The sequence below is a fragment of the Aethalodelphis obliquidens genome, unplaced genomic scaffold (genome assembly GCF_003676395.1).
Source record: "Aethalodelphis obliquidens isolate GAN/ISIS:26980383/991018 unplaced genomic scaffold, ASM367639v1 scaffold73, whole genome shotgun sequence".
NCBI classification, from domain to species: Eukaryota; Metazoa; Chordata; class Mammalia; order Artiodactyla; family Delphinidae; genus Aethalodelphis; species Aethalodelphis obliquidens.
Genome location: NW_020838017.1, coordinates 2606847 through 2634708, shown reverse-complemented (window position 1 = coordinate 2634708; position 27862 = coordinate 2606847). Strand labels below are relative to the sequence as shown.

The window sequence follows — 27862 nt, the reverse complement described above, 5'->3', positions numbered from 1 at the left end:
AATCAATGGACAGTCCATACAGACAGAAAATTAGCAAGGAAACACTGGCCTTAAATGACACATTAGACCAAATGGACTTAATTGATATTTATATAGCATTCCATCCAAAAGCAGCAGAATACACATTCGTTTCAAGTGCACATGGAACATTCTCCAGGATAGATCACATGCTAGGACACCAAAAAAAAAAAAAATAAGCCTCAGTAAATTTAAGAAAACTGAAATCATATCACGCATCTTTTCTGACCACAACGCCATGAAATTAGAAATCAACTACAAGAAAACACTGCAAAAAACACAAACATGTGGAGGCTAGACAATATGGTACTAAACAACCAATGGATCACTGAAGAAATCAAAGGGAAATTTAAAAATACCTGTAGACAAATGAAAACTAAAACACAATGATCCAAAATATATAGGATGTAGAAAAAGCAGTTCTAAAAAGGAAGTTTATAGTGATGCAAGCTTACCTCAGGAAACAAGAAAAAATGAAAACCCTAAGCTTACACCTAAAAGAACTAGAAAAAGAACAAAACCCATAGGTAGAAGGAATGAAATCATAAAAATCAGAGCAATAAAAAATGAAATAGAGAATAAAAAAGTTCAATGAAACTCAGAGCTGGTTCTTCAAAAAGATAAACAAAATTGATAAACTTTTAGCCAGACTCATCAAGGAAAAAAGAAAGGGCCCAAATCAATATCACAAATGAAAAAGGACAAGTTACAACCGACACCACAGAAATACAAAGCATCATAAGAGACTACTATGAACAAGTATATGCTAATAAAATGAACAACCTGAAAGAAATAGACAAATTACAATAAATGAAAATCTCCCAAGACTGAACCAGAATGAAATAGAAAGTATGAACAGACCACTTACCAGCAACTGAATTGAATCTGCAACTAAAAATGAAGCAAAACAAACAAACAAACCTCCCAACAAACAACAGTTCAGGACCAGATGGCTTCACAGGTGAATTTTACCAAACATTTAGAAAAGAGTTAACACCTGTCCTTCTCAACCTGTTCCCAAAAATTGCAGAGGAAGGAATGCTTCCAAACTCATTCTACAAGGCCGGCATTACCCTGATACCGAAATCAAAGACACCACAAAAAAGAAATTACAGGATAATATCACTGATGAACATTGATGCAAAAATCCTCGATAAAATATTGGCAAACCGAATTCAACAATATATTAAAAGGATCACACACCATAATCAAGTAGAATTTATCTCAGGGATGCAAGGATTTTTCAATATCTGCAAATCAATGTGATAGACCACATTAATAACTTAAAGAATAAATCCATATGATTATCTCAATAGATGCAGAAAAAGCTTTAGACAAAATTCAATATCCATTTACAATAAAACTCCTCAGAAAATAAATATAGAGAGAACATACCTCAGCATAATAAAGGCCATATATGACAAACCTACAGCTAACATCATACTCAACAATGAAAATCTGAAAGCATTTCCTCTAAGATCAGGAACAAGACAAGGATGTCCCTCTTGCAACTTTTATTCAACATAGTTTTGGAAGTTCTAGCCATTGCAATCAGAGAAGAAAAAGAAATAAAAGGAATCTAAATTAGAAAAGAAGAAGTAAAACTGTCACTGTTTGCAGATAATATGATATTATACATAGAAAATCCTAACAGATGCTACCAGAAAACTACCAGAGCTCATCAACGAATTTGGCAAAGTTGCAGGATACAAAACTAATAAACAGAAATCTGTTGCATTTCTATACACTAACAATGAGAGATCAGAATGAGAAATTTAAAAACGATCCCATTTACCATCACCTCAGGAAGAATAAAATACCTAGGAATAAACCTACCTAAGGAGGCAAAAGACTGTACTCTGAAAACTATAAGATACTGATGAAAGAAACTGAAGATGATACAAACAGATGGAAGGTTATACCATGTTCTTGTATTGGAAGAATCAATAGTGTAAAAATGACAATAATCACCCAAGGCAATCTACAGAGTCAATGCAATCCCTATCAAATTACCAATGGCATTTTTCACAGAACTAGAACAAAAAGTCTTAAAATTTGTATGGAAACACAAAAGAACCCGAATAGCCAAAGCAATCCTGAGAAAGAAAAACGGAGCTGGAGGAATCAGGCTCCCTGACTTCAGACTATACTACAAAGCTACAGTCATCAAAACAGCACTGTACTGGCACAAAAAAGATAAATATAGATCAATGGAACAGGATAGAAAGCCCAGAAATAAACCCATACATCTATGGTCAATTAATGTAAAACAAAGGAGGCAAGAATATACAATGGAAAAGAGACTGTCTAGTCAATAAGAGGTGCTGGGAAAACTGGACAGCTACATGTAAAACAATAAAACTAGAACATTTTCTTACACCATACACAAAAATAAACTCAAAATGGATTAAAGACCTAAATCTAAGACTGGATACCAAAAAACTGTTAGAGGAAAATACAGAACACTCTGACATAAATCACAGCAATATCTTTTTCGATCTGTCTCCTAAAGTAATGGAAATAAAAACAAAACTAAACAAATGGGAGCTATTTAAACTCAAAAGCTTTTGCACAAAGGAAACCACAAACAAAACGAAAAGACAACCCACAGAATGAGAGAAAGTATTTGCAAATGATGCAACAAACAACGGATTAATTTCCAAAATTTACAAACAGCTCATGCAGCTCAATATCAAGAAAACAACCCAATCAAAAAGCAGGTGCAAGATCTAAATAGACATTTCTCCAAAGACAGACATATGGACAAGAGGCACATGAAAAGCTGCTCAACATCACTAATTATTAGAGAAATTCAAATCAAACTACACTGAGATAACACCTCACACCAGACAGTATGGCCATCATCAAAAAGTCTACAAACAAAAAATGCTGGAGAGGGTGTGGAGAAAACGGAACCCTCCTACACTGTTGGTGGGAATGTAAACTGATACAGCCACTATGGAGAACAGTATAGAGGTTCCTTAAAAAACTAAAAACAGAGCTACCACATGATCCAGCAATCCCACTCCTGGGCATATATCCAGTGAAAACCATGGTTTGAAAGGATCTATGCACCCCAGTGTTCACTGAAGTGCTGCTTACAATAGCCAAGACATGGAAGCAATGTAAATGTCCATTGACAGAGGAATGGATAAACAAAATGTGGTACATACCTATAGTGGAATATTACTCAGTCATTAGAAAGAATGAAATAACGCCATTAGCAGCAACATGGATGGACCTGGAAATTATCATACTGAGTGAAGTAAGTCAGACACAGAAAGACAAATATCATATGATATCACTTATACGTAGAATCTAAAAAAAAATAACAAGTGTTCGTGAAGATATGTAGAAATTGGAACCCTTGTGCACTGTTTGTGGAATATAAAATGGTGCAGCTGCTGTGAAGAACAGTATGGTGGTTCTTCAAAAAATAAAATTTAATTACCATGTGATCCAGCAATACCATTTCTTGGTATATATCCAAAAGAACTAAAAGCAGAGTCTCAAAGAGGTACCTGTACACCCATGTTCGTAGAAGCATTATGCACAACAGCCAAAAGGCAGAAGCAAACCAAATGTCCATCAACAGATGAATGAATAAACAAAAATGTGATATATACACACATGGACTATTATTCAACGTTTAAAAAGGAAATTCTGACACATACTACAACATGGATGAACCGTGATGACATTACGCTAAGTAAAATAAGCCAGTCACAAAAAGACAAGTCCTGTATGATTTCACTTATATGAAGTGTCAAGAGTAGTCAAACTCATAGAAACAGAAAGTAGAATGGAGGATGCCACTGGCTAGGGGGCAGAGGGGAATGGGAAGTTTTTGTTTAATGAACATAGAGTTTCAGTTTTGCAAGATGAAAATGTTTTCAAGGTTGGTTATATAACAGTGTGAATAAACTTAACACTACTGAACTGTACACTTAAGAACATTAAGATGGTAAAAAAACAAACAAGGATGCCTGCTTTGGTAACTTATATTCAACTTTGTACTGGAAATTCTAGCCAGGGCTATTAGGCAAAAAAATAAATAAATATCAATAAAAGATATTCAAACTGGAAAGGAAGGGGTAAAACTATCTCTATTTGCAGATGACATGATAGCAAATATAGAAAATCCTAAAGAATCTACAAAGCAACTATTAGAACTAGAACAAATTCAGCCAAGCAGGATATAAGATTAACACTTGAAAATCAGTAGTATTTCAACACACTATCAGTAAGCAATCAAAAAAGAAACTAAGAAAACAATTCTATATGCAATAGCATCTAAAAGAACAAAATACAAGCCTACACGGCTCTTTGGTGGGGCCAATGGCAGACTCTGGAAGGGCTCACGCCAAGGAGTACTTCCCAGAACTTCTGCTGCCAGTATCCTTGTCCTCACAGTGAGCCACAGCCACCCCTGCCTCTGCAGAAGACCCTGCAACACTAGCAAGTCACCTTGCAGGACAGACCCCGGACTTGAGTACATGTCTGCAGTGACCCAAGCACAGGTAGGACATTCCGCAGGAGTTCTTGGATCCCAGCACGAGGCCATGTAGGGGTCAGAGGATCCATCCAGGCTCTGGTATGGTCATAACACAGGTCCTGTCCAGCTGGGCTCACCCACCTGTGCCCATGATACGCCAGAGCATTGTCTTAGCTTTCCCAGGCCATGTGGATGAAAGGCTCTTGGTGCTCCAGCCACGTGTCAGGGCTGTGCCTCTGAGGCGGGAGAGCCAACTTCAGGACACTGGTCCACAAGAGATCTCCCAGCTCCACGTAATATCAAATGGCAAAAATCTCCCAGCGATCTCCATCTCAATGCCAAGACCCAGCTTCACTCAACGACCAACAAGCTACAGTGCTGGACACCCTATGCCAAACAACTAGCAAGACAGGAACACAACCCCACCCATTAGCAGAGAGGCTGCCTAAAATCATAACAAGGCCACAGACAACCCAAAACACAGCACCAGATGTGGACCTGCCACCAGAAAGACAAGATCCAGCCTCATCCACCAGAACACAGCACTAGTCCCCTCCACCAGGAAGCCTACACAACCCACTGAACCAACCTTAGCCACTGGAGACAGACATCAAAAACAGTGGGAACTACGAACCTGCAGTCTGCAAAAAGGAGACCCCAAGCACAGTAAGATAAACAAAATGAAAAGACAGAAAAACACACAGCAGATGAAGGAGCAAGGCAAAACCCCACCAGACCTAACAAATGAAGAGGAAATAGGCAGTCTACCTGAAAAAGAGTTCAGAATAATGATAGTAAAGATGATCCAAAATCTTAGAAATAGAATTGAGAAAATACAAGAAACGTTTAACAAGGACCTAGAAGAACTAAAGAGCAAACAAACACTGATGAACAACACAATAAATGAAATTAAAAATTCTCTAGAAGCAATCAATAGTAGAATAACTGAGGCAGAAGAACGGATAAATGAACTGGAAGATACAATAGTGGAAATAACTACTGCAGAGCAGAATAAAGAAAAGAGAATGAAAAGAATTGAGGACAGCCTCAGAGACCTCTGGGACAACATTAAACACACCAACATTTGAATTAAAGGGGTCCCAGAAGAAGAAGAGGAAAAGAAAGGGACTGAGAAAATATTTGAAGAGATTATAGTTGAAAAAGTCCCTAATATGGGAAAGGAAATAATCAACTCCAGGAAGCACATAGACTCCAATGCAGGATAAATCCAAGGAGAAACAAGCCAAGACAATATTAATCAAACTGTCAGAAATTAAATACAAAGAAAAAATGTTAAAAGAAGCAAGGGAAAAACAAGTAACACATAAGGGAATCCCCATAAGGTTAACAGCTGATCTTTCAGCAGAAACTTTGCAAACCAGAAGGGAGTGGCAGGCCATATTTAAAGTGATGAAGGAGAAAAACCTACAACCAAGATTACTCTACCCAGCAAGGACCTCATTCAGATTTGATGGAGAAATTAAAACCTTTAGAGACGAGCAAAAGCTAAGACAATTCAGCACCACTAAACCAGCTTTACAACAAATGCTAAAGGAACTTCTCGAGGCAGGAAACACAAGAGAAGGAAAAGACCTACAATAACAAACCCAAAACAATTAAGAAAATGGTAACAGGGCTTCCCTGGTGGCGCAGTGGTTAAGAGTCCACCTGCTGATGCAGGGGACATGGGTTCGTGCCCCAGTCCGGGAAGATTCCACATGCTGTGGAGTGGCTGGGCCCATGAGTCACAGCCGCTGAGCCTGCACTCCGCAACGGGAGAGGCCACAAAAGTGAGAGGCCCGTGTACCACAAAAAAGAAAAGAAAAGAAAAGAAAATGGTAATAGGAACATACATATTGATAATTACCTTAAATATAAATGGATTAAATGCTCCAACCAAAAGACATAGACTGGCTGAATGGACACAAAAACAAGACCCATATATATGCTGTCTACAAGAGACTCACTTCAGACCTAGGGACATACACAGACTGAAAGTGAGGGGATGGGGAAAGATATTCCATGAAAATGGAAATGAAAAGAAAGCTGGAGTAGCAATTTTCATATCAGACAAAACAGACTTTACAAGAGACAAAGAAGGACACTACATAATGATCAAGGGATTGCTACAAGAAGAAGATATAACAACTGTACATATTTATGCACTTAACATAGGAGCACCTCAATACATAAGGCAAATACTAACAGCCATAAAAGGGGAAATGGACAGTAACACAATCATAGTAGGGGACTTTAACACCCCATTTTCACCAATGGACAGATCATCGAAAATGAAAATAAATAAGGAAACACAAGCTTTAAATGATACATTAAACAAGATGGACTTAATTGATATTTTTAGGACATTCCATCCAAAAACAACAGAATACACATTTTTTCAAGTGCTTAAGTTCTCCAGGATAGATCATATCTTGAGTCAAAAATCAAGCCTTGGTAAATTTAAGAAATTTGAAATTGTATCAAGTATCTTTTCCGACCAAAATGCTATGAGACTAACTATCAATTACAGGAAAAAAATCTGTAAAAAATACAAACACATGGATGCTAAATAATACACACCTTAATAACCAACAGATCACTAAAGAAATCAAAGAGGAAATCAAAAAATACCTAGAAACAAATGACAATGAAAACATGACGACCCAAAACCTATGGGATGTAGCAAAAGCAGTTCTAAGAGGGAAGTTTATAGCAATACAATCCTACCTTAAGAAACAAGAAACATGTCAAATAAACAAACTAACCTTACACCTAAAGCATTAGAGAAAGAAGAACAAAAAACCCCGGAAGTTAGCAGAAGGAAAGAAATCATAAAGATCAGATCAGAAATAAATGAAAAAGAAATGAAGGAAACAATAGCAAAGATCAATAGAACTAAAAGCTGGTTTTTGAGAAGATAAACACAATTGATAAACCATTAGCCACACGCATCAAGAAAAAAAGGAAGAAGACTCAAATCAATAGAATTAGAAATGAAAAAGAAGTTACAACTGACACCACAGAAATACAAAGAATCATGAGACAGTACTACAAGCAAAGCTATGCCAATAAAATGGACAACCTGGAAGAGATGGACAAATTCTTAGAAATGCACAACCTTCTGAGACTTAACCAGGAAGAAATAGAAAAGATGAACAATTACAAGCACTGCAATTGAAACTGTGATTAAAAATCTTCCAACAAACAAAAGCCCAGGACCAGATGCCTTCACAGACGAATTTTATCAAACAAATAGAGAAGAGCTCACACCTATCCTTCTCAAACTCTTCCAAAATATAGCAGAGGGAGGATCACTCCCAAACTCATTCTACAAGGGCACCATCACCCTGATAACAAAACCAAAGATGTCACAAAGAAAGAAAACTACAGGCCAATATCAGTGATGAACACAGAGGCAAAAATCCTCAACAACATACTAGCAAACAGAATCCAACAGCATATTAAAAGGATCATACACCATGATCAAGTGGGGTCTATCCCAGGAATGCAAGGATTCTTCAATATATGCACATCAATCAATGTGATACACCATGTTAACAAACTGAAGGAGAAAAACCATATGATCATCTCAATAGATACAGAGAAAGCTTTCAACAAAATTCAACACCCATTTATTATAAAAACCCTCCAGAAAGTAGACATAGAGGGAACTTCCCTCAACATTATAAAGGCCATATATGACAAACCCACAGCCAACATCATCCTTAATGGTGAAAAAAAACCTGAAACCATTTCCACTAAGATCAGGAACAAGACAAGGCAGACCATTCTCACCACTATTGTTCAATATAGTTTTGGAAGCTTAGCCAGAAAAAGAAAAGCTTAGAAGAAAAAGAAATAAAAGGAATACAAATTGGAAAAGAAGTAAAGCTGTCACTGTCTGCAGATGATATGATACTATACATAGAGAATCCTAAAGATGCTACCAGAAAACTACTAGAGCTAATCAATGAATGTGGTAAAGTAGCAGGATACAAAATTAATGCACAGAAGTCTCTAGCATTCCTATACACTAATGGTGAAAAATCTGAAAGTGAAATTAAGAAAACACTCCCACTTACCACTGCCACAAAAAGAATAAAATATCTAGGAATAAACCTACCAAAAGAGACAAAAGACCTGTATGCAGAAAATTAAAAGACAATGATGAAAGAAATTGAAGCCGATACAAATAGATGGAGAGGTATACCATGTTCTTGGATTGGAAGAATCAACATTGTGAAAATGACTCTACTACCCAAAGCAATATACAGATTCAATGCAATCCCTATCAAACTACCACTGGCATTTTTCACAGAACTAGAACAAAAAATTTCACAATTTGTATGGAAACACAAAAGACCCCGAATAGCCAAAGCAATCTTGAGAAAGAAAAATGGAGCTGGAGGAATCAGGCTCCCGGACTTCAGACTATACTACAAAGCTACAGTCATCAAGACAGTATGGTACTGCCACAAAAACAGAAATATAGATCAATGGAACAGGACAGAAAGCCCAGAGATAAACCCACGCACATATGGTCATCTTATCTTTGACAAAGGAGGCAAGAATATACAGTGGAGAAAAGACAGCCTCTTCAATAAGTGGTGCAAGGAAAACTGGACAGGTACATGTAAGAGTATGAAATTAGAACACTCCCTAACACCATACACAAAAATAAACTCAAAATGGATTAAAGACCTAAATGTAAGGCCAGAAACTATCAAACTCTTAGAGGAAAACATAGGCAGAACACTCTATGACATAAATCACAGCAACACCTTTTTTGACCCACCTCCTAGAGAAATGGAAATAAAAACAAAAGTAAACAAATGGGACCTAATGAAACTTAAAAGCTTTTGCAAAGCAAAAGAAACCATAAAGAAGACCAAAAGACAACCCTCAGAATGGGAGGAAATATTTGCAAATGAAGCAACTGACAAAGGATTAATCTCCAAAATTTACAAGCAGCTCATGCATTTCAATATCAAAAAAACAAACAACCCAATCCAAAAATGGGCAAAGACCTAAATAGACATTTCTCCAAAGAAGATATACAGATTGCCAACAAACACATGAAAGAATGCTCAACATCATTAATCATTAGAGAAATGCAAATCAAAACTACAATGAGATATCATCTCACACCAGTCAGAATGGCCATCATCAAAAAATCTTCAAACAATAAATGCTGGAGAGGGTGTGGAGAAAAGGGAACCCTCTTGCACTGTTGGTGGGAATGTAAATTGATACAGCCACTGTGGAGAACAGTATGGAGGTTGCTTAAAAAACTAAAAATAGAACTACCATATGACCCAGCAATCCCACTACTGGGCATATACCCTGAGGAAACCAAAATTCAAAAAGAGTCATGTACCACAATGTTCATTGCAGCTCTATTTACTATATCCAGGACATGGAAGCAACCTAAGTGTCCATGGACAGATGAATGGATAAAGAAGATGTGGCACATATATACAATGGAATATTACTCTGCCATAAAAAGAAATGAAATTGAGTTATTTGTAGTGAGGTGGATGGACCTAGACTCTGTCATACAGAGTGAAGTAAGTCAGAAAGAGAAAGACAAATACCGTATGCTAACACACATATATGGAATCTAAGGAAAAAAATGGTCATGAAGATCCTAGGGGCAAGACGCGAATAAAGACAGAGACATACTAGAGAATGGACTTGAGGATATGGGGAGGGGGAAGGGTAAGCTGGGACAAAGTGAGAGAGTGGCATGGATATATATACACTACCAAACATAAAATAGATAGCTAGTGGGAAGCAGCCACGTAGCACAGGGAGATCAGCTAGGTGGTTTGTGACCACCTAGAGGGTTGGGATAGGGAGGGTGGGAGGGAGGGAGACCAAGAGGGAAGAGATATGGGAACATATATATATGTATAACTGATTCACTTTGTTATAAAGCAGAAACTAACACACCATTGTAAAGCAACTGTACTCAAATAAAGATGTTAAAAATAATTTAAAAATTTAAAAAATAGAACAAAATACTTAAGAATAAATTTAAGCAAGTATATGTAAGTTGTATACTCTGAAAAGTACAAAACATTGCTGAAAGTAATTAAAAACCTAAATTAATGGAAAAACATCTCATGTTCATGGATTCTAATACTCAATATTCTTAAAGTGGCAAGATTCCCCAAAGTGGTCTACAGATTCAATGCAATCCTTATCAAAATCTCGTCTTGGACCTCCCTTGTGGTGCAGTGGTTAGGGACCTGCCTGTCAATTCAGGGGACACGGGTTTGAGCCCTGGTTTGGGAAGATCCCACATGCTGCGGAGCAACTTAGCTCGTGCACCACAACTACTGAGCCCGTGCACCACAACTACTGAAGCCCACGCGCCTAGAGCCCGTGCTCTGCAACAAAGAGAAGCCCCCACTTGCCGCAACTAGAGAAAGCCCACGTGCAGCAACACAGACCCAACTCAGCCAAAAAAATAAAACAATTAATTAGTTTAAAAAATTATAAAATCTCAACAGCCTTTTTGTGTGGAAATAGGAAAGCTAACATAAAATTCATAAGGCCTTGCAAGAGACTTGCTGCAGAACACAGTTTAGCAGTTTCAAAATAAGTTAAACACAGAATTATCACATGATCCATCAATTTCACTCCCAGGAAAGAACTGAAAATAGGTCTTCAGACAAAAACTTGTACATGAATGCTCACAGCAGCACTACTCCCAATAACCAAACATGGAGTCACCCCCAAATGCCCATCAAATGATGGATAAACAAAAGGTAGTATATACATACAATGGAATATTAATCAGTCATAAAAGGGATGAAGTAGTAATACAAGCTACAACATGGATGGGTCTTGAAAACATGATCAGTGAAAGAAGCCACCCACAAAAGGCTTCATGATTCCATTTATATGAGCTATCCGGAAAAGGCAAATCCATAAACAGAAAACAGATTAGCAGTTGCTAGGGGCTGAGGGGAATGGGGAGTAACTGTTTATTAAGCTATATAGTACTGCTTATTAAGGGTAAGGGTTTTCCTTTTGGTGTGATGAAAATATTCTGGAAGTAGGTGGTGTTTACGGTTGCATAACATCATGAATGTACAAAATGCCACTAATTTCTACACTTTTAAATGGTTGAAATGTGAATTTCATGTTATATGTATCTTGCCACAATTAAAATAGGGGAATCCCTTGCCATATTCTACAAAGATTTATATTCTGCCCAGTCCTCAGTATTGTCACATAGCCTGCTTCATCCTATTAACCAACCTAGGTCACCCTGGTCTACCCAGACTTGTCCCTTCTTTGAACAATCATGAGTCCTAATGCTGCTCTAATTCATTTGAATTATTTATCACATATTTTCTTTCAACATCTCAACTTTTCCCCTGGATTAGACCAAAATCATTCACTTTATTCCTACCACTTCTTTATGCAACTGCAAGACTGTCACTAGAAGGTTCACAATGTCACTGGACATCCCTGTGGCGTAGTGGTTAAGAATCTGCCTGCCAATGCAGGGGACACGGGTTCGAGCCCTGGTCCGGGAAGATTCCACATGCTGCGGAGCAACTAAGCCCGTGTGCCACAACTACTGAGCCTGCGTGCTGCAACGAAGAGTAGCCCCCACTTGCTGCAACTAGAAAAAGCCAGCGTGCAGCAACGATGACCCAACGCAGCCAAAAATTAAGAAAAAAAGGTTCACAATGTCACCTAATGAAGTCTATCAAAAAACATTTTTATGGCCCAGTTTCACAACTCAGTAAGATCACAGGATCTGCATTTACCTACATGGCACCTTTGTCCTACTGTTGATCTGCTGTTCTAAATCAGAAGTCAGCAAACCTTTTCAGTAAATGTCCACATAGTAAACATTTTAGGCCTGTGAGCCACACAGTCTCTGTCACAACCACTCAACTCTGCCCTTGTAATTTGACGGCAGCCACGGCCATAAATGAATGAGCATGGCTGTGTTCCAATAAAACTTCACAGACACTGAGATTTGAATTTCATACAGTTTTCACATCACAGACTACTACTCTTGATTTCTCAATCATCTAAAAATTCTTAGTTTGTGGGCCATAAAAACACAGGCAGCATGCTACATTTGGCCCATGGACTGCAATTTGCTGACTTCTGTTCTATATTTTTCCTGATGTTAACATATCTATTTCTACTATTTCATATGAATGCATAGATATTTTATAAACCTCAATCAGTGTTAAGCAAAACTGTGCATAAATTAAACGACTCACCTGGGATGTGATCATTTTCTGCTGCTCCTGGAAGAATGTAGAGAACTGAGGGGCTACACCTGAAAAAGAAGGAAAGCTCATGAGTGACATCACCTGCCTAGAAAGCTCCACATAGCAGCTAGCGAAACACCTCGGAATGGGAGACACTTTGAGAAGCAGCAGAAAGGATAACAGTGAGGGAGGGAAGCACTCGGGTGTCCATGCATGACTCTGGGATGATTATGTAATATTTGGACAAGTTCGTTTTCAAATGTAAAAACATTTGGTTTCTGCTGATTTGTTAACAATGTATGCTCTAACACAGAAAAAATATAAACAACACATTTAACTAATTAAGCCAATTAGGAAAAGCCAAGGAATAGAACACAATGCTTTCATTAAAACTGATGCTGAGCAAAAATATTCAGCACAAAAATTTGTAATGTTCATTACAAACCAGAGAATCTCAACAAGGTTCTGAAAAAAAGGATGGGGTATTTTTGGAAGTAAAAAAGGGCTGGTCTTTTTTGGAAGGAAAAAAAACGGTTTACTCTTAAATTGGTTTCAGGTCTCAAAAGTATTTTTTAATTAAAAAAAACCAAACCAAACCAAACTGGTTTTGACTTATCTGTTGTTAATGCAGAAAAGACCTGCCTAGACCATCAAGAGACTCCATGTCTCCTCTTGATTCTGCCATAACAAAACGTAGAATTGTAACCACTTAACATTTTTGACCCACTTCTTGCCCACCCCAATCCAACTCCATCTTTTAAGTAAAGCAGAAATAGACCTGTCTTAAGTCCAAGTCTTAACGACCTGTCTTGCAGTACCATCTCTGATTCTGTAAGATCGGGATACAGGGGGCATCAGTATATCTCTAGTTGTGCCGAGTGTGGGAACAACTCAGAGCTCAGAAAGAGTGGAGTAAAGAGTGAAGGAAGACGGTAATTCCCTCCCCTGTGGCTGGTCAGCTCTTCCCGCCACACGATGCCTTCACAACTCCCCAAGAAGCAGTATCTTCTGTTCCTTTTGTCTTGTCCTCCTATCCCAACCACAGCTTACATCTCTCTGGAAAGTTGGCCCAAGGTTTCCACCATCACCCAGTCTGTGACAGTCTGCATATGACTGGTTCCGGCAGGAGGACCCAAATTGCTTCCAGCTGAGCAACAAGCGTCTTTGCACCTGGGCTCTGGATCTCTCCTGAGGTCTCAGGCGCACTGATTGTCCTACCGGGACAATTCCCGCTCCCGGGAATCCCCCTTCCTACCTCACAAAAGCCGCTTTGTTGCAAGAAAAGTAAAACCTAAGCCAGTTAGAATATTCATCCAAGATCGAAAGCTCCTGGACCTTAAGCAGGACCTCCTGTAAAAGCAAACTGGTGCTACTGAGGGCACAGGCAAAGCTGGAGGGGGTCAGAGGGGCCTGGACGCCTCCACTTATGTTCACAGGTTCTTGAGAAACAAGAAGAAATCCCCCCAAACCAATGCTGCATTCACTTCAAAACTATTTCCTTGAGGGGTTAGGGTACTCAAGCTGCTTACTGCTGCGACCGACTCATGCTCAGATTTCATGCTGGGCAGAGAACGAGGCATGGGATCTATCCTTGCTCCTTCCCCTGCTCCCTTCGCCACTTTGAATTCCTATCCCGTCTTGGAGCCTCACTGTTAGAAAGGGGACGCGACGCTGACCACAGGTGGTTGGGAGGATTCAGCGAGATCCTGAGTGGAAAAGAACAAGGGTCTCCGCTGAGAAGAAAAGTGCGCATCTACTGACAGCCAAGGGCCAGTTTCCGCGCGGTCTTACCGAGGCCTCAAACGACAGGGCACCTTGGAGATGAGAAAATTAAGCGCTGGGACGTGCAGGTTCTCAACAGGTGCATAAAAACGGGGCCAGATTGACACCGAATCTGGACACAAAGCCGTTTCCTCTTTCACCCGCCTCTATCCTGGAGCTTCATCTTCCCCCGGTGCTCCCCAGCAGCGTCCTGCTCGCCAGCTGCCGGCCTCGCAGCCGCCGGAGGCTCCGCAACCATCTCCTCGCGAGACAGCGGCCGCGGAACGGGAACACGCCCAGCATCCGGGGGGAGGGGGGAGGGGGGAGGGGGAGGCAGTGCACATGCGCAGAAGGCCCATAGTGACAGCCCCGTCCTGTGCCAGAAAGCTGTGCACGGTACATTTCCTGAAAGCCTTAGAGCCACTTCAATTAGAAAAGTCTCTGCGATGGAAATAAACTTATGGTTACTAAAGGGGAAGGGGGGAGCGATAAGTTAGGAGTTTGGGATTACTATATGTAAAATAAACAAGGACCTACTGTATAGCATAGGGGAATAATATTCAGTTTCTTGTAGTAACCTATAATGGAAAAGAATCTGAAAGTATTTTTATGTGTATGTATATAGATTATATAAAACTGAAGTTCTATATATATATATACACACACATATATGACTGAATCACTTTGCTGTGCACCTGAAACTAATACAACACTAAATCAAGTATACTTCCTTCAATTAAAAAAAAAAGGGTCGGTGACTTTGGGCACATTGGGTAAAATTGCCAGATTTAGCAAATACAAGCCATGAGACATACTTTTATTCGTTGTTCATCTGAAATAAATTTTAAGTATCTAAATTACATATCTTTCATTAATTATTTTCCTGATATATTGGCTCTCCTTAACAGTTCCTTGCAGAATTGAGTTATAGAATTTCTTCCAGAGACTGTTACATTGCTCCATTTTCATTATAACATATCTTCTACAGTAGTCACACCTCTCTTACTTCGTTCTTTGTCCACTGGACATTCATTAATGAGAAAAGACATTCAACTTTAGCGTTCTGAGCAGATATAATGGCATAAAGTTAACAACTCTAGGAATTGCTCTTCAGATTTGATTTGTTGAAACAATACCATTATTCATGGCAGAACTTGCCTTTTCCATTCTTCAGGATTATGATGGATCTCTTGATTAACAAGTTTTTAACATGCTGTCTGTCCACTGATAAAAGAAAACTTTTTGTCAATTTTTTTCCTTTCCTTTTTAACACTACACATGACAATTCCACTTGTCCTCATGCTATAAGAGCAGTTAGTAACATCCATGTAAAAGAATCAAATTCTTCAAGAGATGAAACTCATTTCAAAATACAGTCATGGCAAGTACAATAATGATTATCCACAAGTCAAAATTTATTTTCCTATTCCTATTATTCCATAAGTAATGTTTTCCCTTTTAAGAACAGTCTGACATGAAGATTTCACTAAGTTTCATTAAACAGTGGAATATTTCACTAACACTTTTTGCTCTTCTTTCAATTTCCATAATCCTATTGCTAAAAAGATATTGAAATCTATGTACAAGAAATAAGCAAATTAGCTTCATTCAATGGAATATTTAAAAGGTTAAACAAGAACTGGGAGCCTTGAGAATTAAAATATTATTTCAGTGCTTTAAATAAACTGAGAACTCTTACAGCTGTGTTTGTTAAAGAGAGTCAATGAGTTTCTGAATGCAAGAGAAATGAAAAATACTGAATGCCAATTTAAAAAATCACAAAAATCCTTTAATCACTCAATTCAAATAGTATAAGTGCTGAAGTAAGAGAACAACTTCATGACAATTACTTCAACATCAATAGAAAGAACATCAGAAGCTATTTGAACAGCAAGCATTGTGCAGAATATGGGCAGCACAGTCATCATCTTCCACAGAATCATTCATGTTTTGTTTAACCTTGGAATAAACATGCCTGCACCTTTATGCAAACATCCACCAAAATTTGTATTTTTATTACCTCAACCAAAAGCAATGTAGAAGCAAGGGGAAAATATGTATTTTCTGCATTGTAATTGCTTGCATCCACAGCAATGATGCTAAAAAGAAAAAAGATGAGGGATTTAGAGCATTGATAATCTGTAATCATAACTGAAGCTATTTTTGTTGTTGTTGCAGTGGACTTTATCCTGGCACTTGCAATTTTTTTTTTAAGGTTTTTTTTTTGGTACGCGGGCCTCTCACTGTTGTGGCCTCTCCCGTTGCGGAGCACAGGCTCCAGATGCGCAGGCTCAGCGGCCATGGCTCACGGGCCCAGCCGCTCCGCGGCATGTGGGATCCTCCCGGACCAGGGCACGAACCCGTGTCCCCTGCATCGGCAGGCGGACTCTCGACCACTGCTCCACCAAGGAAGACCCTTTTTAAAGGTTTTGAACTTTTGTCTACGTTGGGTCTTCGTTGCTGTGCGTGGGCTTTCTCGTTGCAGTGGGCTTTTGTTGCTGTGCGTGGGCTTTCTCTAGTTGCGGTGAGCGGGGGCTGCTCTTCGTTGCAGTGCGCTGGCTTCTCATTGCATTGGCTTCTCTTGTGGAGCACGGGCTCTGGAGCACAGGCTCAGTAGTTGTGGCACACGGGCTTAGTTGCTCTGCACCATGTAGGATCTTCCCCGACCAGGGCTCGAACCCGTGTCCCCTGAATTGGCAGGCGGATTCTTAACCACTGTGTCACCAGGGAAGCCTTGGCACTTGAAATTTTGATTGCAACTCTGGAATTAGAAAATACTCTGGCAGCAGTACATGCAGTCATTTGAGCTGAAAGACTGGTGATGATGTATGGCGTGGAGGGTATTTACAGCTTCCGCTGCAATTACTATATCTCAATCTGAATTCCTATTAATCAAAAAATTTATTTTATTTCTTTCTATAGTACTAGCTGAAGAAATTATACATCTCTTATGCTTAGCTGTTAGTATATGCCGGTTTATATCTGACTCACTACATTTTTTTTTTGCCTTGTGGCCACACTACACAGCTTGTGGGATCTTAGTTCCCCAACCAGGGACTGAACCCATACCCTTGACAGTGAAAGCATGGAGTCCTAACCACTGGACCACCAGGGAATTACCACTACCATTTTTACATACTGTAAAAAAATCTTCAAAGGGAATTTTTCCTTGCTTAATTAATTTCCACTTTTCAGAAAATTCATCATAAAGTTTAAACTTGCATTTTTGTGTTTTAGGATTCAAATGTACACAAATAAAAACAGATAATAGCAACCACTGCAAAAATTGAAATGACTGAACTTGATAATCCTATGACACATTAATGTGTCTGTCATTCACACGTCTGAACTCACAAATAACCACAAACAGGTTGAACCATTGAAAGTGTTGTGAATTTTCAAGAGTGGCATCAGCCTTAGCTTTAAAATTTTTTGGTAAGAGTATAAGACCTTTTGTGTACTGATAATCAGCAGCACTTAGGAGATATAATTGATTATTTTATAATTTTTTATTAATTGGACCACATCCTTAGTTTGCAGGGGGAGTTCGAAACAGATATTCCTTTCCCCTTTTTCATTAAACACTGGGCCATTGGTCTCCAGGGATGGGCCCTCCTATCTTATATCACTGGGTCTGGGATCAAACTGTGACAACAGCACGGTGGAGAACAGCAGAGGATTTTGCAATAACATAACATTTGTGGGGAGCCATGGTCTCTGTAGGGTGGGTGCCCTCAAGCTGATCGTCACTAGGTCCTTCCAATTTAAGGATGACTAACCAGGTAGCATCCTGCTACCTAATGAGACAGGCTAGTATGTCTTTTGCATACAAGGAAAATAAGAGAGAATGTTGGAGCAGCCCCTACCTACAGATCAAGCTCGCCAGGTGAGGGTGGGAGGGTAACTGTTCCCATCCCTTTAGGGAACCTTTGCTCAGTACGATAGCCAATTACCCTAAGCAGCCCTGGAGACCGCATCCAGACTAGGTGCATCACAACACATACGGACCAAGTGGGGACCTTTTTGCTCAGACTACAGCACCCTAAGCTCAGGGTGGGCTCAGCTTTCTGAGCTCTGACGCAATTGGACTGGATAACCAGAAGAACCCAACAGACACAACACTGCGCGGTGGCTGCTAAAGCAAGTATGCCAACAGCCGGCAGAGCCTTCCCAAGCGTTACGTGCTGTCAGCTGGATCCAGGTAGTAAGCCAAAAGCCGGCTGCAGACATGTTATCCTCATCCGTCACTGAACCACCCGGCTCACTGCACCAATTGTTTTAAGACGTACCTGGGATTTGTTTTAATCAGGCATGATAAAATGATAGACATGGAGACAATTGTCTTTGAAAGAAGACTTCATTACTTACAATGTTCAAGAGGATGGGAGACACCACACCATGCAGGGCCACATGGGGAAACACCAGTCAAGAGACAGAAGACATGAAGAGAAATCATGAACGAAAGCCTTTCTTACTACAGTGGTGGTGATAAACGATAGTAACCTAACTATACTATGTTAGGTGGGGAAGTGCCCTATTGGGCAGGAAGCAAAACACAGATGGTGGGGTTTTTATGCACCTGTGGAAACACAGGGATGGTATGTATGCCAACATCTTTAGCCATTAACTTGGCCCATGATTTCAAGATGCTAAACCATCAATTATAGAATATCAAAAATGACTATTACATTAATACACCATACTAACAGAAAAAACTCATATTGTTATCTCATTTAATAATATATGATTATCTCAATAGATGCAGGAAAGCATTCAACAAAATCCAGCACGCTTTCATGATACAAGACAGAACAAACTAGGAATAGAATGGAATTGCCTCAACCTAATAAAGGCCATTTTTGAAAAGCCCACAGTTAACGTCATATTTGATGATGGAAGACTGAACGCTTTCCTCCTAAGATCAGCAACAAGACAAAGATGTTAAAGACAAAATCTTCCAATTCAGAAACCCTCTCCACATAGGTAGAAGGAAAGAAAAATCATTTCCTAGGCCCAGCATGATGCACTTATTTGTTTCACTTGGTGTGCTTGCCCAGCATGGTGTGAAACTGCCACTCCCTGCCATACCCCTTTTCTTTCAAAGGCCACATCATGACCAAATCAGGTGTCTTTTCCCCAAGGAGCTCCACAGCTACTCCATCCAGAGTACAGAATATGATAGCCTTTTAGTTGCACAACAGGTCTCTCCCCAATAGGTTTATAGAAGGATCAGGAGAAAGTAAGAACATGCACTCCCGAGTTAGAGGACCTATCTGCATGGGAATTGTGGAGGAAAAGGAACAAGTAGGAGACTGATGCAAAATACCAACCCTCTGTATCGATCTGCCGCCAGATGGAAAATGAGAAATTTCTGAGGAAATTGCAGAATAAGTAGCACCAGGCTTTATTAGAGCAGGCAGAGATTAGCCTGAGGGAAAGTTACTGACACATGTGGTTCACCAGCTCCCACCTCTGAGATTCTCACAATCTGCCAATTTTGAGCCATTTGCCAAGTATTTCCTGGCTGAAGGTTTTGTTCTAGGTCGTGCTGATTCTCTTGTCCCTGCCTCCTCCGGAGTCTCTCTCTACAGTCCCCTCTCGCTGATCCTGTCACAGGCTGACTGGAGTAGGGAGCATTCCCTTTAGCAAGGAGTTCTAACTGAGCAGCCAACACAGAGGCCTTTCTTTTTTTCACTTTCTCTAGATTATCCCCAAAGTGAGTAGCTGCTGCTCAGATATGACTAACAGTCTGTCCTTGCCATCCTCCCACTTTTCCTTAATTTGGATTTGGACAGTTGGCTAGAGAGTCAAAAGAAAGGTTGCTAAAACCAGAGCATATTTTGACCTGACCCCAGGTTCACATCAGGGAATTTTGAGAAAGCCTCAACAAACCACTGACGGAAATCAGTGGGGGACTCACATGTCTTCTGGGTACACTGTTGCAATATCTCCCAGCTCAACTTCAGTGGAAAGGCTTCGAGTACAGCTGTTAGCAACCCTTCTCAAAGAGTTCGTAACTTCCTTAGTTACTCCACAGTTACGAGGGGTGGCGTGGCAAAGAGTCAGCTTCCCCTGGCCACCTTTATGTAGTGATCTTCCAGACCCTAACGTGACTGCTCTATCAAAGGAGCAAAATCTGCTAATTACAGGATTCCACGCAGCTGCTGGTGGCTGAATTCTATGCAATAAATCAGTATACATTCCCATGTGTGGGCTGTAAATTGAAAACACACTGAGGTGTATGTCTTCTGGGGCATTGGGAAAAGAAGCGTTTAAATGAGTAACATCAGCTAGTGAGAAAGGCACTTGAATTACCTAGGAGTCCTGGCTGGCTTCTCAATGGCATCAGCTGTGCTGGTGATCCAAATAGGATGGGCTGGTTTCCTTCATGTTGAGAAAAGAAAAATATGAATCATGTGGGCACGTTGGTTTCCCTTCCTGTGTTTACATTAATTAGTTGAACACCATGTTTGCCTTTTTCCAAGTAACTAGTACAGCTACTCTCCATATGTTGCCTTACTATGCAGACTCTTTTATCCAAGCTCTTAATCTTTCCATGATTCTCCCTTTATCATATGTGCCTTCCTAGCTATGTGTGGATAAGGGACTACTTAAGGGGTCATCTGGTCTAAGACATGAAATGGACCCAGTCTAGGCCACAAAGTACATAACTCTGTGTGCTCAAACCGAGCAGGTAATTTATTACCAGCTAAAGAAGTTGTGCCCTGGGCTTCCCTCGTGGCGCAGTGGTTGAGAGTCCACCTGCCGATGCAGGGGACGCGGGTTCGGTCTGGGAAGATCCCACATGCCGCGGAGCAGCTGGGCCCGTAAGCCATGGCCGCTGAGCCTGCGTGTCCGGAGCCTGTGCTCCGCAACAGGAGAGGCCACAGCAGTGGGAGGCCCGCGTACTGCAAAAAAAAAAAAAAAAAAAACCCTGAAGGGAACCACCCATCTGAAAGATCATCACCTCACTCTTCCCCTGAGTCAGTTTCAGGCACGGAGGGGTAAAGACATTCAGGGAAAGTAGGAGGAGGGACAAGCAGAGTGAGGAGGAGTAGGGTTCTGTGAAAGAGAAAATGTATTTAATTCTCACATTTTTCTCTTCTGTTTTTTCGATATTTCCTTCTGGCTATCCAAATAATTTTTAACTCCTCTTAGGATAGTTAGAATGATATTCATCCCATAAATATCAGCAACTCACTTACTGGAATAAAGTCCTTCTAAGAACTTCTGCAAATCAAAAAAATTGTCCTCTGCCCACTGCAGGATTGGAGTCTCAACGTGTACGCCCATTCCGATGTGACAGACAGATATTAACTGCTTTAAAAAAAGAGACCTGCAGGCAACATTCCTGGCTTCCCGTATTTTCCAACCATACGGTGATCTTGATGAGAGTTTAGAGCCCATTACTACCCATGTTCATTCAATAGTAAAATCTTGAATTTGAACAGGGATGTTTGTTTAGCCAGTATTCCAAAAAAGCATAGAGCTAAAATAACTTAGGGTCTTTTACTGACTATTGTGAGGCCACAGACTTTCAGTTGATTTGGCTCAAATCAGGAACTACCAGACTCATCCCATTCTTATTACCAAAATTGTTGGAGAAATATAATTAAAAATAAAAATTTCTCCCAACACAGAAAACCTACTTACAAAGGTAGAAGACAAAGAATTTTATCATTGAATAAGCATAAAACCAGAATGTGACATGCATTACAGGCAATCTGCTAAGAGACTGCAAAGACAGAGAGAAATCTCACCCGTTTATAAAGCCAAGCAGGTACAACTCATTACATGTTCTCAAGATAAACAATAACTAGTCCTTAAGTAAGAGGACTTGACAGTACCATTTATTGCACATAGTTCACCCAAAATTCGTCTGGTAATTGGGATGACCATCTGTTGTCTTTATAAAAGGAAAAACAAGCTTCTCATATCTTTATGACTGGAGGCAGTTTTGCAACTTGGAGGAAGGAACCCATTGAAGTTAGGCTCCCACCCTCCCCCAGAAACTGGGAAAAAGGAGTGCTATCTCCCTGGAAGTATTTCAAAGAGATGGCTCTGAGGTTCCTTGAGAAAGAGGAGGATTGAGAGGAGGATTAATCTGTAGGGGTGCAAAACTGCCAAGAGGCTTTTTAAAAGCTTCATATTCATCTCAAAGGGATAAAAACTTTACAAGTTTACAAAAGAAAATGCTCTACAAAAAAGAAGGGGGGATGTCTCTTCCATTATTTTTAACAGAGAATAATAATCCTCTTATTTTTCATTTCTATTTGCCCTTACACCACTCTCACCACTTCTAGTTAATATTGTACTGAAGGTCTTACGGCAATTAGGAAAGAAGATGTAACAAAAGGCATACAGATGGGAAATAAAGAGGTAAAATGCTATTGCTATATGCAGATGGCATGACCTTGTATATAGAAAATGCTTAGAAACCCACTGAAAAATATTAGAATAAATGAGTTCAGCAAAGTTACAGGACACAAGATCAATATATATATATCAATTGATCTTGTATACACTAGCAATGAGCAATCCAAAAACAAAATTAAGAAAACAAACTCATTTGCAATAGCATCAAAAGAAAACAATTCTTAGGAGTGAATTTAACAAAAGGAGTGTAACATTTCTACAAAGAAAACTGAAAGACCTGTACAAGGCTTGCCTGATGAAAAGTTCACTGAAAGATTTTTAAAGATCTAAATAAATGGAAAATCGTCAAGATGGCAAAAATAAGATTCCAGCCCTCTCTCTCCCTAGAAACACCAATTTAACAACAATCCATAGATGAAAACCAATATATGCAATACATTATGGAAGTCCCAGAAGGACAAGAGAAAGAGAGCAGAAATATATTTGCATGTCAAAAGGTGAAAAATAAATCTGAAAAAATTCAGGGGAATTTTACCTTAGTGAAACTTCTAGGGGTTCAGTGGTGTAGAGCATGTCAAGATATCCCTTCTATACATGCTTGAAGTGTTAGTGGCAGATAGGGATGCTGTTTGGAGCCTTTGGTAAGCTCACTTCTTGTGAGCCAATTCCTTAAAACCAATCAATCTCTCTGGAGTTTATGCATATTTAATTTAATTATGCCTATTTTAAAAGAGGATGGGGTCATTTAATTTTCTTCTACGTTTATAGGCAATTATACCTCTATCATTAAATTACATGTCAATATCAGTTAGGGTCGCTTTATTTGAAAGTAACAGTAACAGCCAAGAAACCATTAAATAAATGTGCATGCACTCATGTAATTCCATATACGTGATCTTGTAAAATCCACTTGGAATGAAGATACCTCAGACTCCTCAGCTTCTGTTCTATAGATAGCAGAGACGGTGAAGTTACACTGAAGGGCTGCAGTTAATAGAGGGAAGCAGAATTGAAGAAAATGAAAAAACTTTTTTTGCTCTCAAGCATCAGACTGATAAGAAGAAAGTGTGGAAGGAAGATGAATAAAACAAAGCTCAGCACCTACTCTCTGCCCTTTGGTTCCACGTGGAAACTATTATTACATCCTGCTCTTTTCAAAAGAATAAAAGTTCAAGTCTTCTCAATATAAGATACCTACTCCCTGATCTGTCTCTATCCCACACCAAACACCCAAATGTCTACTCAATCTTACTCATTGCCTCTTGCCTTTCTCTCTTATTTAGAGCCCTTCCACACCACCATTTCCTCATACTAGGCATTCATCACTTCTCATCTAAACTACTATAAAAGACTCCTTCCTGGTTTCCCTTCCTCACCTGAACTCCAATTCATCCCGTATATTCAATTTTTAAAAATCTTTTTTTAGGGCTTCCCTGGTGGCGCAGTGGTTGAGAGTCCGCCTGCCGATGCAGGGCACACGGGTTCGTGCCCCGGTCTGGGAAGATCCCACATGCCGCGGAGCGGCTGGGCCCGTGAGCCACGGCCGCTGGGCCTGCGCGTCCGGAACCTGTGCTCCGCAACGGGAGAGGCCACAACAGTGAGGCCCACGTACCGCAAAAAAACAAAACTTTATTTTACTAAATAAAACACATATATAGAAAACCATACAAATATACAGCATAAATAAATGTTATTAGGCAAACATCCTAGTAATTACCACTAGGTCAAGAAATAGAACTTTACCAGCCACCCTAAAAATCTTTCCCTTGCCCAATTTACCTCTCCCCATAGTAATACCATCTTGAATTTTAGAGTCATTCTTTCTTCGTTTCTTTACAGCATGTGTTATCTCTAAGTGTGCATCTCTAGAATTATAGTTTAGTCTTTCCCATTTAAAAAAGCAAAAAAATAAGAACTGATTATGGCTTTCAATTTTTTCTACAGATTTTCTTCTATATCTTTCTGTTCTTTTCAATTTGGCTTTGAAAAACCTGGGGCATCTGACATGGTGCAGTCCAGATTTTGCTCCTTACACATTCATGGTGCAGTCAGTGTTCCTTTGTCCTCTGTACTCCATTCAAACTGGCTGCTGGATTGACAGGCCTAATCATGCTGAGGGTGATCACTTTAGCAAGACCATATGCAGTGTGTGTTCTTTTACCATGAGGCATATAATTAACTAGTAGTCTCTCTTTGTAACAACTGATGATGCCATTAATTCACTGGACGAGGCAAAATAATGATGTCCTAATTCTATCATTACATTTTTATATATAGACTTTGTTAGAATAATTTTAATTTATAGAAAAGACAGTACAGCGAGTTCTCATATAAACCCACACTATCTAGCTCCCAATATGATTAACAGTTTATATCAGTATGGCACATTTGTTACAATTAATGAACCAATATTGATCAATTACTATTAACTAACATCCACACTTTACTCAGATTTCCTTGGTTTTCATCTAATGTCGTCTTCTGTTCCAGGACCCAACCAGAATATCACATTACATTTGGTTGTCATATCAACTTAAGCATTTCTTGGCTATGACAGTTTCTCAGACTTTCCTTGTTTTGTATGAACTTCACAGTTTTGAGATGGACTGGTCAGGTACTTTTCAGTATGCCTCTTGGCTGAAATTTGAAATTTTTCTTAAGATTAAACTGTGGTTGTGGGATTTGGGGAGGAAAAGCACATAAAATGCCACTTCCATCACATCAGACCAGAGGTACACACCATCAACATGACCTACCACTGCTGATACTGACCTTGATCACTTGTTTGTCCAGTTTCTCCATGGTTGTTATATTTTTATGTCTTTCTTTCCATACAGTACACTTTAGCAGTAACCATGCACAGCCACAGGAATGGGGAGTTATGCTCTTCCTCCTTGGTGGCAATCTACATGAATTATTTGGAATTTTACATAGGAGCTCTGTTCTCCCCCATTTATTTAATAATTTGTATCAGTATGATTGGCTCCTGTGGTCCTCTGACATATCCTCATCAAGGTGGTATTTTTTTGTTTGAGCACTTCCTTACATTCTGGTACTATAAGATGCTCCAGGCTTCTTCTATTTATTTCCTGCCCAAGTCCTACTATCAGCAACTTCTCCAAGAAGCCCTGGTTCCTTTTATGGGAATATGGTTTTAGGAACCAAGATCTGGGCACTGCATGTACATACTGCTATTAGGGTTTTGGTGTTTTTATAGTCTCTCAGATGACAGAGCAAGGGAATATTTTGTGTATACTAACGAGTACATAAGCCTATTTATATAATTCTCATATATAACCATATATATCTATATTAAATTAAACATGAGTTCATACTGATGTTTCCAACTGTAATCCAGAGTACCACGTGGATCATTCTAGCCTCCTCTTCTCACTGATATGTAACCTTCCAATGCAATAGTGATAAACCTGGCTCCCTCATCTGCCATCCACTTACTTAACTGTTCCATTCCAGTATAAATCAGAATTGCTAACCTGTACCCCATGGAAAACAAGTTTATCACCTAGAGTGCTTATGTGCAGTTTCTTTTGTCTTGAGGCTAACAGTCTCATTTCCAAAGTTAGTTAGCACCTTTTCTGCCCACCTCCTTCAGGGAAGTTGTTACATAGATTCTCGTCATAGTCTGCAATACTTCCTGGTATTCCTTGAACGCCTCAATGATTTTTAAATTTGCCTACATTAAGGCTCCCTATTTGTGCTGTAAACATCTGTGGGTTTGGACAAATGCATAATGTCATGTATCTATCATTATGGTATCACACAGAATAATAAACAGCTTCACCAATCAGGAAAAAATATTCTGTGCTTCATCTATTTAACCCTCCCAACGTCCCCCTAAAGGTCTTGCAAATACTTATCTTGTTACTATCTCTATAGTTTTGCCTCTTCCAAGGTCATATAATATGAATCATACATTGTACAGCCCTTTCAGACTGACTTCTTTCACTAAGCAATATGCATTTAAGATTCCTCCATGATTTTTAGTGACTTAACACCGCGCTTCTTATCAATGAATAATATTCCATTGTATAGATGTACCACAGTTTGCTTAACCATTCACCTACTGAAGCATATCGTGGTTACTACCAATTTTGGAAATAAACCTGCTATAAATATTCATATGCAGGCTTCTGTGTGAATCTAAATTTTCAAATAAGTTGAGTAATTACCCAGGAGAGCAATGGCTGAATTGTATGATAAGACTACTTTTACTTCTGTAAGACATTGCCAAAGTTTGCAAATATCTTCAACCTCAATTTACAGTAAGAAATACATTTAAATTCATGATCCAATACAAACATTCATTCAACATTTTTTTAAAAGATTTTTGGCTGCGTACGGCCTTAGTTGTGGCACGTGGGATCTTGGTTGAGGCACGCAGGATCTTAGGTTTCAGCGTGTGGGCTCTTCGTTCCGACGCGCAGGTTTTCTCTAGTTGTGGCAAGCAGGCTCCAGGGTGCATGGGCTCTGTAGTTGTGGTGCGTGAGTTCCAGAGCGCGTCGGCTCTGCTGTTTGTGGCACGCAGCCCTCTCTAGTTGAGGCGTGCGAGCTCAGTAGTTGCGGCACGCAGGTTTAGTTGCCCCACAGCATGTGGGATCTCAGTTCCCCGACCAGGCATTGAACCCGTGTCCCCTGCACTGGAAGGCAGATTCTTTACCACTGGACCACCAGGGAAGCCCCTCACTCATTGACTATTAACAATGTGCCAGTTTTAGGCACTGGATTCATAGTAGTGCGTAAAATAGATAAAACTCCCAGTTCTGATGGAGTTTATATTCTAGTGAGGGACTATAAAATAATAGAGACTAAATAAAATATTTTGTATACTAAATGATACCTTGGCAAAAAACTAAAGTATTAAAGTGGGATAAAGAGTTTACAGAAAACAAAGAACTATGGAGACAATAAAAAAATCAGGAGTTGGGGTGGAGATGGAAGGACGAAA

At 39.6% G+C, this 27862-nt stretch overlaps 1 protein-coding gene across 10 annotated transcripts in view; it reads right to left on the bottom strand.

The window, feature by feature from the left end:
• Window positions 1-27862, bottom strand: part of ZNF33B (zinc finger protein 33B) — a 97723-nt gene that overhangs the window by 36710 nt on the left and 33151 nt on the right. For 4 of the 10 annotated variants that reach the window (XM_027091911.1, XM_027091923.1, XM_027091913.1 and 1 more), the window contains one exon: window positions 12769-12827. In XM_027091911.1, the coding sequence (XP_026947712.1) occupies window positions 12769-12827 (59 nt within the window). Of the gene's footprint in view, window positions 1-1221; window positions 1269-12768; window positions 12828-14550; window positions 14779-16287; window positions 16620-24501; window positions 25534-27862 lie in introns of those variants that run through there. The other 6 variants (XM_027091917.1, XM_027091922.1, XM_027091914.1 and 3 more) reach the window with 5 other exon arrangements.